At 43.2% G+C, this 13034-nt stretch overlaps 1 protein-coding gene across 1 annotated transcript in view; it reads right to left on the bottom strand.

Annotated features, from left to right (window-relative positions):
* Window positions 1-13034, bottom strand: part of LOC119743456 (leucine-zipper-like transcriptional regulator 1) — a 38574-nt gene that overhangs the window by 18252 nt on the left and 7288 nt on the right. The window contains exon 3 of the mRNA XM_038219862.1: window positions 12538-12592. Coding sequence (XP_038075790.1) covers window positions 12538-12582 — 45 coding nt within the window. The 5' untranslated portion in view covers window positions 12583-12592. The remainder of the gene's footprint in view (window positions 1-12537; window positions 12593-13034) is intronic.

The following is a 13034-nucleotide window of genomic DNA, read 5'->3' on the forward strand; positions in this document are numbered from 1 at the left end:
GTCAGATCATATGTCAAGCAAGCACTGTGACTAGTCAAACTGGGTCAACAGACCATGAACAGACAAAGCAAGAAAGTTGTGGGCACAGCTGGCTTATCCATTACCCACAGCCAAAGCAAAGCTGTATCGAGTAACATTAAACAGTCACAGCCAGTCAATTTTGCTTTATGTAGGCTAGGAGTTCTTAACTGTTGAAAACAGTCACTTGATTGATTTTGACTGAAAGGACTACTTGGCACAGAATGTATGTTTGCATAAGAGGGTTAACAAACAAAACGTTAAAGTTAGTAGGGTACCAGTCATGTGTACTAAATATCATTTGATACCATGGCTGGTAACACGTAGTTGATGAACACAACTTCACCGTATTTAACAATTTTCCTCACTTGGCAACTCAACAAAATTGTTCCCTGCTTAATCACACGAGGTACTTGTACCATTTTTTTTGCATCCATGCAGGGAGAATCAAACGAACAAAAACTGTGCTGGATACGTAAAGGAAGTTCAGGTAGATGGCAGGCCGAGATGAGATGGCATAAAACTGGCAAGTGCAACACCAGGACTGCTGGAGTTGGTTACCGACTCTAAACCAATTACCTGATAGCGGTGGATTCGTGATGTCTGGGAGGTTGGCTGGGGGTGCCAGGGGGCAGGGGCAGGAAACGGTTCACCAGGGGGGAAATGGTTAACCAGGGGGAAAAGGTGTGCCTTGTAAGCTTAGACTGAGATACCCACTGGGGATGACTTTAAAGTGAAGATGGTATGAGCTAAAGGCTTGGAGAAGGCATCTTTTTTAGGTATCTCCTGAAGCCTTTTATTTTGTTCTTTTGTGTGGTCCATTTGGGGCGGCTTAAGCTCGGGCAGAACTATAGTTTACCATAGTTGCCTAACTTCGCCAGTAAGTCGGTGAATTGGAAACTGGTCGATGACATGGCCTGCCGTATTGAGGTGCTTCGCAGTCGCATGCCGCAGTGTCGGAGAGGTTGCAGGCATGCATGCAGGCGTTAAAGCCTAAAAAGATGCAATCTAGGCATCTCCTGATGCTTCCTCTTCTTGTTTCACCTTCCCTGGAGGAAACAAGGAAATGGCTCACAAAGCTGTCACAGAACGTCCAGAGCAATTCTGAGGCACTATAAAAGAATATAGAGTAAGAAGCTGGAAGCCGGAAGAAGTTGCCTGGTGCCTAGAATGCAGGCTCGGGGTAGATCCAAGTAACAGTTGCAAAAAAACGACTGTCCAAACTTTCATTGTTTCTACAATTGAAACTTTGAAGATTTTACAGACTTCACCTTCACCTCGCATTATCTTTAGGGAAATGGACAGAAACAGTGGAACTGCTGCCATGGTGCGGATAATCGTGGGGTGCTGTGGTCCAGTGGTTACGGTGTTCGACTCGTGTGCCGTGGTACATGGGTTCGAATCCTGACCGTGGGAACATGGGGCTTGTGCTCTTGAGCAAGGCACTTTACCATTATTGCTTCGTCCTTTGGATGGGACAAAAAGCCGTAGGTCCCGTGTGTTGTGTAAAACACGTTTAAGAACCCAGTAACACTTATCGCTAAGAGAAGGGGTTTGCCCCGGTGTTTCTGGCAGTGGATGCAATCAGCATCTTGTAAACCATTACATAGGTGCTACATAAGTAGTCCAGGGTAAACTTGAGAAGTACATGTTTGTTACATCATCTAGGTATAGAGGAAGATGAGGAAAAACAGTGCAGGAAAGCAGAAACAAAAGATATTGCCAATGTTGGAGACAAAGGTGCGGTCTAGACTATATACCTTTAAGTAACATCTTATGCATCATATAGGATGCAAATGAAGGCAGAGTGACAAAGAGTAGACCATGGAGGCAACAGCTAGTGAATGTTAGCCAAAATCGTCTGGACTGCTACTGCTGTAATTGCTCATGATGGAGATGGGCCAACAACGAAGCAAATGTAGAAAGAGACTTCTGGAATAGCTGGTACACTCATTTGTCAGGATGTAGATTAAGTGCTAACTCAGCATCTTTATGACATCTTGGCAGGTGCTACAATACTTGAAACGTGTAAGAAACGTAAGCTCGTTGAGAGATACTCTAGAAAACTACCTCCTATTAAATCTAGGAAGTTGACCAAAAAAAATTGCGGTATCTCGCCTCTTTGTCAACAGCTGACAAATATTATTCAGGACAGACAGGTGCCGAGTATCAATAACGTCTTGTGTACATCTGCTGGAAACTATTCAGATGGAAGCTGCTGGAAACCAGTTGCATCACTACCAGTATCAGGCATGCAACTGGGAATTTTGGGGAAAAACGAGAAAATTCCAAACCACACAAGACTTTGTACAGTGTTTTTTAATTTGTAATGGCATCTATGAAAAGCAAAAAACGAGGAAATCAGCGGATCCGAGGAAAACTTGCATGCCTGCAGTATACTTCTGACGACTCGGAGACACACAGGGATGAAAGGATCTACAGCCTGGAGAGGAAAGCTGATGAAAACAAACATAAATACAGCCATCTGGAGAAAACCAGCTGGAACTTTTATTAGACGGAAAAGGGTGACGTCATTTACCTTTTTTTGATGATCAATCTTGAGGAAGACGAAAATACAATCTTGAGAAATGTCAGGTTTCAGAGTCTTTCCAGTCAACCGCAACTTTAACCTTTCAAAACTCGGCTCTGCCGCTGGAATGCACACGATTGCAAATGCAAAGGCAGGCCCCAATTCTGTCTGAACTATTTTTTTTTAGAGTGCGCCAAGCACGTCCATCTCGGTTCATCAGTCCAGAGATGGGCACCTTTTCCGTTATACAAAGGTCATTTAAGGTCATTCCATCGTGCCTACGTGAATGTTTTGCTCCCTTGGAAACCCAGTACCTCATTCTTAATGAAAAGCACAGTAACACATACAGACTGGTTCCCTAAGGATATGACCAGGGACTTGTATTGTCTGAAGTCCGGGAACAAGGTCAGGGCACTGGCACATTCAACTGGGGGACTGGGCCATTTTCCAAAAACTGGGCTTCGACTTCATCTTCGACTCTGGAAACACTTTGAAATGTTACTGTTGGAACCAATGGGAAAACACTCCAAACTTTGCTCCCAAATTAACTGATTAGATGTTTCTGCAGCAGGAAAGTGCAATGAGCTGGATAATTTTGCCCCAGGGATAAGATGGGTGAAGCCTGAGGCTGAATCTTTTGATCAAACCGAGGTTTGGAAAATACCCAATGTCTCCAAAAACTGACTGGCTTGGACAAATTGTAGTGGCAGACAGAGGTATCCTTAGAGCCCTCTGTCTGCTTTGGGGGATGATGACTAATATCACGTCATTCATGCAGATAAATATAGACCGCTATCCCACTGGGGATGCTTAGTTGTCCAAAGTTACCAAAACATTTAATAGGGGTTGGCCTAATGGTTTCGCCACAAAAAAGCTATATTTAAATACCACAAATACCATTTCTTTTTGTATGATTCTGCAGTGATGTGGAATAGCATGACTACTCTTATTAAAGAAAAATTAGCACTCCTTCAAAAAGACATTGACAAAATGAGGAACCACCAAGATAGGGCTGGAAAGTTCAGTTGGTAGAGCACCGTGCGCTCCAGAATGGTAATTTGGATGTTGCAGGTTCAAACCCCGCTCCAGTCAATTTACCTTGTTCAACCATAAAATATGAAGAAAAAAAAACCTAACACAACTATTACACCAACGGGGGCCATGCCCCCCCCCAACGTTTTTTTTATGTGACATTGCAAAAAAGCCAGCCGCTACGTACACCACACACAAAACTTAACAAAAGCATTAATACATAGTCCCTCCCCCTGGGGCAGAACATTGTTTTCTGGATCCGGCCTTGGACGAGGCTGTCTCTTTTGGTCGAGGGCATTGGAACCACACATTGCGGCACTATACGATCTTTGCGCAGAACCAAAGTCTCCACAACACTCAACCCAACCCCAACAATTTATTTTTGGAACAATTTAGGGGCGTGTGACTATGATTGTCCGGCGCGTGGGTAAGCCAACACCGCGTTATGGGACAGTTTTCTATCATAAGGGAAATTATGACCGAGTTATGGGGACTTTCTGCTGTCCCCATAGTGTCTTCAATCCCCATAATGACTATCGCTCAACAGGTGTTGAGGAACAAGATCGTGTGAATTGACGGAACAAGATCGCGTGAATTGACTCGGACGCATGTGACATATGCCGGAGGCGTGACACTTGGTAGGTCTGCTATTAAGGGGATGCAATGTTAAAATGGGGCCGTATCATAAGTCAGACGCCTCAAAGGTCCGACGCCTCATAAGTCTGAAGTTTATTTATTCCGCCTCCGAGGCATACAATTTATTTATTCCGCCTCATAGGTCCGACGTCTCATAAGTCAGACGCCTCATAAGTCCGACGTCGGAAAAACGAGGCGTTTAATTTGTCGGACTTGCGAGGCGTCGGAGCTATGAGGCGCCGGACCTATGAGGCTTCGGACTTATGAAGCGTCCGACCTATAAGGCGTTGGACTTATGGGCCTTTATTTGGTTAGGGGATAGGATTTTGTTGGACTTATGAGGCGTCAGACCTATGTGGCGTCCGACTTATGAGCGAACCCCGGTTAAAATCAAAGATATTTTGTTGTAAATTGTGATTTGCGGTAGACAGGCCTGGGTCGACTATTGATACCTTTGTATACCCGTAAATAAATGTAACTACATGTAAAGATTGTTAAAACAGAAAGTAGAGTTCCTTGTTTTTATCCGTTGTTTCTGAGAGCAGTTGTTTTGTATAGTGGTAATACTGCCATGGTATGTGGGGAAATGTCGTGACACTAACAATATATAAAGCTCCTGTTGAGAGATACAAATTCATCACATCAACTTCTGGCACATAAGGACGGGGAGGGTGTTGGCAATGAAGTCAATATGACCAATTCCCCAAAACAGCGCTCAAGGTCAGAATAAAAACCCACTGTTTCAACACCTCCTTCGACATGTCACAAACAATCAAAGATATAGTCCATCTTTGAGACATGTTAAGCCATTGGGGTAGAATGTGTGCGAATGATGTTGCCAGATATCAAACCTTAAAAAGTACATTAATTAAGTGCGGGATTGTACTTTTGGAAGCGAGTATTTTAAGAAGGAGTGATACATCTTTCGAAACAGAGCTGTCAGTTGGCCAATCAACTGATAATTTTTGTCGACAATGTTTTGATCTTCTGTTAGTCCTTGGTAATTTATAAAGTACAGCCTTAATGTTAGAATTTTAAAAATAACGTAATGATATTGTACTTTTAGCATTGAAAACCTAAAGAACAAAAAAAAATTCACCACAAATATTCTATGTGTGCACATTTGGCACAGTCCATAACAAAAAATTATTAAAAGTTTTACGAATTATAACAACAATAGGATAAGACTACCAAACTCGAGTAATGTCACAGCAATCAAAAGTTGAAGAAAATAATTCCTAAAATGTTTTAATATTTTTTTTTATTCATTTCAACTCCATAACCATCATTAAAAACCTTAACTTTCTCCTGTCTTTTGCTTAGTACTGGACAAAGTCTGCCAAAATCCATTAATCACACTGCTTCCCTCCAGGCCCAAGTCCATCATACTCCATCAATATTTAGTCACACCAGGCCTGCAGGACCAAGTCCCCCAAAATCCACCTAAATGAAGGGATGGATTTTGATGGGGGATGGATTTTGATGGGGTTGGGGTTGGTTAAGGTTGTGGAGGTTTATGCAAAGTTGGGGGGGGGGGACCCAGAAAGTATGTGGATAAATTATTGTTCAAATACATTGAATCAGTTAAATTCCATTTATCATCAATGCAACTTTAAAGGTTTGCTCATATTAAAATCATCCACTGAGATACATGTACAACAAGCACAAGACAACAGAGGGCGCTGTTCAAATCAGCCCAAAAGGCCATCATCTCGCATGCAATTTACACTGCACCACGTGATCCCCAAATTTGGCACTTCCGCAACATCAACCCCATTGTGCAGGATTCGTAAATCCAGATCACTAGGTCACGAGCTGAACTTGGAGTTGTCTCAGATAATGGATTCGGACAAGGGAACTGTGAGGGGTGCCTCTGGCCTTCACGGGAGGAGGGGGGGGGGACCAGGGATGGGAAATGGGAAACGGCCCTCTCAAGGGGTACGCTAGCCAGGAGCCTTGGATAAAGGAATAGAAAAGCTCCAAACCTATTAAGACTTACCCCCTTACTGGTGGGAGGGGTTGTAAGGGGAGGGGGTATCAGTCAGTGAGATGATTCACAAAATATTTGTTTCATTCTGGGTGTTCTGAGATTGTTTTTTAGCAGACGGGTCAGTTATTACATGGTGTTATCTGATGGGTGCGGGCCCAAGGCTGATTTTGAACTGATTAAAAACCAGACAGAGTTGACCTTAGGGAAATTCCATTACACAGTCGGGAGTTATCCGATGGTTCGTAAGTGACTGCATCATACAAGCGCGCGCCGCACGGATTACTGCTGCCCATTGGCTCGATGCGCCATTTTGTACTACTTCCGGTTCTAATGGCTCCAATGCTACTCTGTGTGTAGTGGACATGGTTTAAATTGAACTGACGTCACACTTACGAACCAGATAGAGCACAAAAACCTTCTACTGCAGACCGTGAGTTTAATGCCACCCCCCCCCTTCCCCAGACCACGAGGCCAGAGCATTTAAGGATAACATGCTTACCAATTATTTTCTGATCAGCAGTAACATGCAATTGGGCACAAGGGCAAATTTTTGGATCTCCTTAGCAAACTACTGATTAGCACACTTATTATGTAGTAAGCAGACATTTTATCAGTCACAAGCAAAAACCATTACATCACATTTTAAGTGGAGACCTTACTTTGAAGTGGAGACAAACTTTTTAAAGTGTTTAGCAATTGTTTGTGTTAAGTGGCATCGGGAGAGGGCAGTATAGGACAGTATATAGCTTGAAGGTGCTGAAATGTACGTGCTCATTATGAGTTTCGAAGTGTATACAATGGTTCAGAAATGAAAAAAAAAGTTCAGTAAGGGGTAGGAAGGGGGGTTAGGGAAGGGGAAATAAAGGGGTGTAGTGGATTGGCTGGCAATTCCATGGGAGACTTTTGAGACGTTGGTGGCAGCAAACATACCGGTCAGTTTCAATTGTTGACGTCATAGTTAAGCAAAGGGCAAGTTCGCGCAAGAACTACTGTTTACCAATGGTTAACCATAGTTTGACTAAAGTTAGCCCGAACTCTTGTCTAGTCGACGATGGTTGACTACGCTAGTCGACTATTTGGAACCAGCCTACCGCGAGTGGTCGCGCAACGATTTATAGCTGGTTATCAAAAGCAATTTCCATAGCATAGTGCAGAGGGGACCAACTATCAACAAAAATGGCGGCAAATGAAACTGTGAGTGCTAAATTTCATTTCACAGCTTTTCCATGTTAGTTTACGATGTCACTTTTGTCACCAATGTATAATATTATTGGTGATTATGTAAGATATCCTAGACTATACACAATCACTATAAGTACCATTTGTGTATAAAGAGAAACAGCAAGTAGTGAATAATTGTGCGACCGCCATTTTTTTATAGTTCGACTAGAGTCGTTCGCACTTCAACTTCAGTGCGCTTGCACTAGGTACGTCATGAACCAACCACTAATAACCACTGGTCCTTGCTGGAACTTGCCCTAATGTGCTCATGTTCAAAATGACACAAACATTACAAAAGTGCCAGTGTATTTGCTGCCACCAAACATCTCATAAGTCTCCCACAGAATTGGCAGCCAAACCACCACAACCCTTTATTTCCCCTTTATAAATATTAGCGTGAAGGAAAATAATTGAAATCAAACAGTCGCAGCCGGCATGGGGAAATGACAGTATGGTACTTGGTAGAACAATGAAGATTTTGATTATTACATTTTTTACTTTGGAGGGGGAGCAGGAGGAGGTACAAGAGACATTCACACCCCGGGGGCTTGACAGGGGTGCAAATCAAATTCACATTGCACCCCTTGATTCAAACCATGGAGGGTAACATGTGAAAAAGGGTAGCAACTCCAACCAATGCTAACTTTAAGTGAGGGTTCAATGCAGGGCAATGGGGGTACGCTGGGGGTGTACCAGGGGTTCCCCAGGGATGTGCCATGGGGGTAACAGAAATGTGCCAGAGGAGCGCCAGGGGTGCGCAGGAGGTGCACCAGGGGCACAGGTGAGGAAATCACTACTGTGACTAATCCAAGACTCATCAGAATGTGATAAACGGGGAAGGAAGCGGCCCGGAGGGTGTTGAAAGAGGGGAACAAATGCTGTGCATTCACCTCATCCAAGTGAAATCACAAAAGGAAAGTTCATCCTCGGCTACATTAAAGGTTTGCAGAAAAAGAGAAATGGCATCATGCAAACCAAAAAGAAAATAACTTTTTGCATCCCACTGTTCTACAAAGACGTTACTTCTGGCTGCCCTTCATTCATTATTTTCCCATCTCTCCCAGTGGCGCACCTGAGGGGGGGGGGGGGGGGAGGCCTCGGGGGGCTTGAGCTGCCCACCCCAAGAGGTTGTAATTTTTTTTTTTTGGTAATTTCTTTTTTAGTCCCACGATTTGACCTTGGTGATATGTTTGTGCCTATTTTTGAGTAGTATAATAGGGGTTCAAGTGGCACCACCAATGCCAGATTCTAAAAAAATTTGAAAAGAAAAAACATTGTGAGCCCCCCCCCCCCCCCATCAGCCAAATCCTGGGTGCGCCACTGATCTTTCGCCAACCAACAGCAACTGAATCAATTCTGACAACTCCACAGGATGGGACCTACTTCCGTCCTTACAGATTAACTGGAATGATCATGTCAAGTCCCCACTCACATTTAATTTGTTTTCCTGCTAAAGACTCAACACATTTTCAGTTCCAGGGATAGAGCTCCAGTTCTACGACTTTTGAAGTTGGCACTGTCATGAACCCCCGAATGTGGAAGTTGTGTCCGGTTCCAATAATGTGCTGTCAGACGAAATCCAGAGACGTTGAATGTGCTTCCTGATCCTGTATCCCCCCACTCTGTAGCAACTCCTTCATATTAAAGTCTGTATTGTCCTATTTCCTTTTCTTCCTTTGCTGGCAGCAAGGCTGTCTACGACGTAGTTCCCAGGTCACAGGGGTTAAGGCAGTCCCCAAGGAGAGGAACCACCAATGTCTACTTTGATTTCCCGAGGCCTCGGTGCGATGGAGTCGACGAGGGAATGTTACCGGACGACCCTGAAGGCCTGTACGTGCAGCAGCCTGATGGATTTCAACTGATAAATTACATCTATTCCTGTGACATCACGCCGCCTTTTCTTGAATTGTATATTTCAGGTTGTCTCAATGACCTCGGAAACGACCTCAGCAAAAACAATTTTTGATCGGGTCTTTTTAGAAGTATCACTCATCAAGATTTCTGAACCCCCCTTCACCCCTACCTACATGCTTATCAATGGAAATGGCCTAAGCCCCAATTAATTTGGAGATCTGGCTGCATAATTGGGCTGATTACAAGCAGGTCTAGGGCCTTCTTGCGCTCTGCATTGTGAACTGGTGATGTAAGAAAAGAATAAAAAGTCAAAAGGATGATGTTCACATGTATGCACTACCCTGGCCCTGTGCGACCCTTCCATGACTGCTTAGTAAAGTCTATACGTAGTGGACTATCCAAAGAGTAACTCATGTGATAGTCAATTGCGCATGCGCATCTACCGTGTGCGTGAATCTTCGCATGCACGCTTGGTAAAAGTAGCAAAGCGACTGGCCGACATGTGATGGTGAATGGATCGGTAAGAATTCGTCTCTCGCTCATGAATATGTATGAGGCATAGTTATACAGAATTGGGCCAAACAAGCTGGCTCCCGACATTGAAGGGAAAAATATTTAAAGACATAGTCCATTATTTGTAATTTGTGCATTTTGTTCGTTTGAAGCAACAAAAGTGTTCAAAATCTAATGAAGGATACTGAACAACTAACATGATGAAGTTTCAGCTAAGCTTCAGCTGTATATTCCGAAAAAACCAGCATTCTAGGATCTCAATTTCAAATCAAAAGTTACTGAATCCTGTTCTGAATTGTTTTGAATTGCAGCTATATGCGTCATCGCGCACTGATCCGACGAATTATAGCAACCGCGCGCGCGTGTGGGTCGTGCCAATGCTTGTGCGCGCCGCCGAATAACAAAACGAACTACTAATTTAAATTTTCCTACGGTGCGTCTTAAGACGCACCGTTGGAAAGGCCTTCTTTCGTTGATTACTTCAAAATGACATCTTGCCAGAAAGAATAATTTCACAGGGAGTTTAGTCCCCTTACTATCTTTCAACCAAGTCTGTTTTTCAACAATAATTACGCCAGTTACTTTTCGGATGGCTACAAATGATGGACTATAGCTTTAATGCACCAAACCTGTATTACAGACTGTAAGGGGAAGAGATGGTGGGGGGGGGGGGGTGGGTGGGTGGTTACAAAACTTTTGAGGTTCACTGAAGCTCATCAAAAACTTTGCTTGTGTACCTTTATGCTTGGTTGCATTATCCTGCAAAAGTTGCTCAGGAAACTCCCAATGGAAAATCAGTAGAAGTAAAAACTCTATTAAGCATGAAGTGTTTCCTGTGGGAGGAGAACAACGCCTTTTTTTCCTACAGACCACATGCGGTTTTTATTTCTTGCACTTTACAATTCCTCCGAACGCAACTCTTGGGATTGGACTGGGAATTAATGATTGAGTCTTCACATAAGACATTTTTGTAACTTCTTGCTGTGAGTAGGTGGTTTTTAGTCCCCAAGAATTGCTCTGAACACACATGTACATACATTTGTCACGTTTCCCCCCCAAAAAACGAACCCTCAAAGCACCCCCTTTATCACAGCTTTGCCAATATACATCAGAAATATTTATACATATTTGAAAAGTACAGTTCATCAGTTTGTCTGCCAATAGGGGCCAAGGCCCCCCCCCCCCATTTTAATTTTTTTTTTATATTTGTTCTATTTTCCGGAAACCCACAACAGGCAGGCACTAAAAAACCTAAAGCACAGGTTGGCATGGGTGCGATTCAAAGCTGGTTCGTTAATGCGCAAATAGCGGAAAGGAGCAAAGCAACAACCTGATGTGAAAAAGTAACTAAAGCAAGTGAAATCAAAAGATATCTGTAACTAAATTGTGGGATCATCAGAGCACGTATCTAACTCATTGGTGTACAGGCAACCGCCAACGCCACTTAGAACTGCTACATGCTACAGCAAAAGCAGTATTCAAGATACAAGTACCAATGGATTCAATTCAAGAATAAAGGGAAATAGTCAACGATAAAAAGTTTTGTTCCACAGTGTAGCCATTTTTGATAGTATTGTTTCTACACATGTTTCTTAAGTGAATTGTAACCTTGGTGATATGTATGTGGCCTATTTTCGAGTAGTATCATAGGGGGGTAAGTGGTGCCACCAACTTCAAAATAGTCCACCACCCCCCCAAAACAAATTAAAAAAAATAAAAAACTATAAAACATAAAATATAAAACAATTGTGAGCCTCCCCCCCCCTCAAAAAAACAAATCCTGGGTGGGCCACTGATTCCTAGTTGGTGTCAATTTCGTGGTCACTGCTCAAGCCTCATTGAAATTGTATCCTTTCTTGCGCATTCAGGTATGGGACCTGACTCACCGACGCTGGACCCAAATATGCCACATTTGATTACCTTTGTTCGGTTCAAAACCTTAAATGTGCACTTCCCTCTTCGAACAGAAACATCTTTTTCCGTAAAGTCTGTAGAGGATATACCAAATGGCCGGTCCCGGTGTCTGAAAAGCCACAGTGTCAACATGCTGACAAAAATGTGTTTGATTTCCTTTGCTTAAGTAGCGTCGACCACTAGATGTCCACTTTGGTGATACGACGCGACATCAATTAGCCAATGGGGCTTTGGGAACAACCATCAGTCACTTTAAGTTGAGACCAGGGCCCACTTCCATGGCTCCGCATTTAATTGAAAAAAAATCCAGGTTACTGTAGCAAAAAAGTCTATGCTTACCGTTAAGCACATTTGACAGGTTAGCTAGAAGTTGCGACTTGTGCGCATGTGGGAGAAATCTGGTTATCCTTTAAGCCAAAAAAAAAAAGGTTCCGGTTTCTGGTCTGCGCGCATGTCGATGTAGCCATGCGCGTTGGCAAAATTAAAAGGTTTTTTTTTTTCAATGTAAGATGATGTCTCAAAACCGCCAAACTCACTGGTTTGACTGGAATCCTGCTGCTCCACAATTTTAACATGTTTTTAGATGGGGTTACGATCGAGTATAAGCTTTATGCGGCCTCTCTGGGCTCCCATACATTTTGCACTAGATTTAGTCTGGCACCATTTGCAGTCATCAGCCGACATTTGAAAAAAAAAGAAAAAAAAAGCCGCATCACCGCACCACTTTTGGGGCGAGCTCCATACCAGAAACTGGAGAATTTTGGGGGGGAATTATTGAGGTTTCCAAACAAATATTTTGGCAACAATTCAAAAAATGAAATCGACAAACCTCTTCCCAACTTCTGGAGTCTCCATTCAGAGAAACACACCACATGTCATTCAACCTAAAAAAAATACCAATGGAAAAAAAGAAAAACAATTCTTTACCTTGATAAATTACGGAAGCTTAAAGTGACTAACCATGTTTCCATGATAAAGGACATTTAGCTACTGAGGGCAGTATTCAGTAGTTTGAGTTATTACCTGTTGTGCAACAGCGCCCTCTCTGTACTGTGACCAACGTCTGATATGTGTGAGCAATGCAAATTTGAATGCAATCCTGCGCGCCAGCCAAGGCCAAGTTCGCGCAAGGACTATAGTTGACCAATGGTTAATCATAGTTCGACTAACACTTGCCTGAACTCTGTCTAGTCGACGGTGGTTGACTACGCTAGTCGACTATTTGGAACCAACCTACTGGGGCTGGTTGCATTGCTGGGAACCAATAGCCGCGCGCATTCATAACGCTAGCAGAGAGCCAGGATCCAGAAGTTTTGCGTTGACATT

Source organism: Patiria miniata, unplaced genomic scaffold (assembly GCF_015706575.1).
Source record: "Patiria miniata isolate m_02_andy unplaced genomic scaffold, ASM1570657v1 HiC_scaffold_6, whole genome shotgun sequence".
Lineage (NCBI taxonomy): Eukaryota > Metazoa > Echinodermata > Asteroidea > Valvatida > Asterinidae > Patiria > Patiria miniata.